The following is a 1,205-nucleotide window of genomic DNA, read 5'->3' as shown; positions in this document are numbered from 1 at the left end:
GAGGCTCTGGAGGCTGAGATGGGGTCACCTGGTAAGCAGGAGCAGGTTCTACCTCTTTAGGGAGCTCTGAAGGTACACCTGGGGTCTCCAAGAGATCTGGAGAAGATTCTACCTCCTTAGGGGGATCTGAAGTCTGAGCTGTGGCCTCTTGCTGAAAAGATTCAACCATTATAGGATGTTTTAGAGGTTGTGGAAAAAGATTAGACTGAGTCAGGAAAAATCCAGCCTGCCCAGTGGAAATTGGAGGGTTCTCCTGCTGGACTGAGGATTTAACCTCTGTAGTGGGTTCTGGAGTTAGAGTAAGTCCCAGGTCCACATGATGAACGGTGGTATAAGGCAACATGAAATGCTGAGATGGAAATGTCACTTCATCATTAAGCCAAGAATTATCTATATACTCCATAGAAGATGCTGGAGCCTGCGTTGGTGCCTCTTGCTGGGTTACAGAGGATTCAACCTCCTCAGGAGTCTGTGCTTGCTCAGCCATGGCCTGCTGCTGTATTGGAAAGGGTTTTTGATTGTTAAGAGATTCTAAAATTTGTGCTGGAGGCTTCTGTTGAATTGGCAAATATTCAACATACTCAGTCTTTGGAGGCTCTGGTGGCAGAATTGGGGTTTCCTGCTGGGTCTCAGAAGGTTTCTCAACATTATCTGGCACTGAGGGCAGAGTTGTAACTTCATGGTGGACTGAAGAAGTCCCCACTTCAATAGTAGGTTGTGTTATGGTAAGCTGCAGATCTGCAGGCTTACCTGTAACACTGGGTAAGATTAAATGCTGAGCTTGATTGTGACTCGGAGGTAAAACTATCGGTTCAGGATATTCTGGAGACTGAGCTGAGGCCTCCTGCTGCTCTGAAGAGGGTTCAACCTCCCCAAGAGACTCAGAAGGCTGAGCTTGCTGCTGCTCCTCAGTGGAAGAAGGTTCAGCCTCCACAGGAAAGCTTGGAAGCTGAGTTATGGCCTCCTGCTCAGCTGGAGAAAGTGCTACCTCCTCGTAAGACTGAGAAGGCTGAGGCAGCTGCTCCTGCTCACCAAGAGAAGGTTCAGCTTCTATAAGCGGGCCTCCAAGCTGACTTATGGCCCCTTGCTGGGTTGAAGAAGATTCCGTTTCCTTGGTGGGCTCTGCCATGATGGTAAGTACCACATCTGCAGGTTTAACTGTAACACTGGGTAAGTTATGAGGTGCTTGATTCTGACCTGGAGGT

At 48.5% G+C, this 1,205-nt stretch overlaps 1 protein-coding gene across 1 annotated transcript; it reads right to left on the bottom strand.

Annotated features, from left to right (window-relative positions):
* Nucleotides 1-4: 4 nt before the first annotated feature.
* Nucleotides 5-1,201, bottom strand: LOC106736275 (leucine-rich repeat-containing protein 37A2-like; the record flags this gene model as incomplete). Its single annotated transcript, XM_014592602.1, has 1 exon — nt 5-1,201. A coding segment is annotated over one exon (1,197 nt), but the record flags the coding sequence as incomplete, so codon positions are not given.
* Between the last annotated feature and the right edge of the window lie 4 nt (nt 1,202-1,205).

This window comes from Tupaia chinensis, unplaced genomic scaffold (assembly GCF_000334495.1).
Source record: "Tupaia chinensis unplaced genomic scaffold, TupChi_1.0 Scaffold134836_1, whole genome shotgun sequence".
In the NCBI taxonomy this organism is placed as follows: domain Eukaryota; kingdom Metazoa; phylum Chordata; class Mammalia; order Scandentia; family Tupaiidae; genus Tupaia; species Tupaia belangeri.
This window is presented reverse-complemented; position numbering and strand designations above follow the sequence as displayed.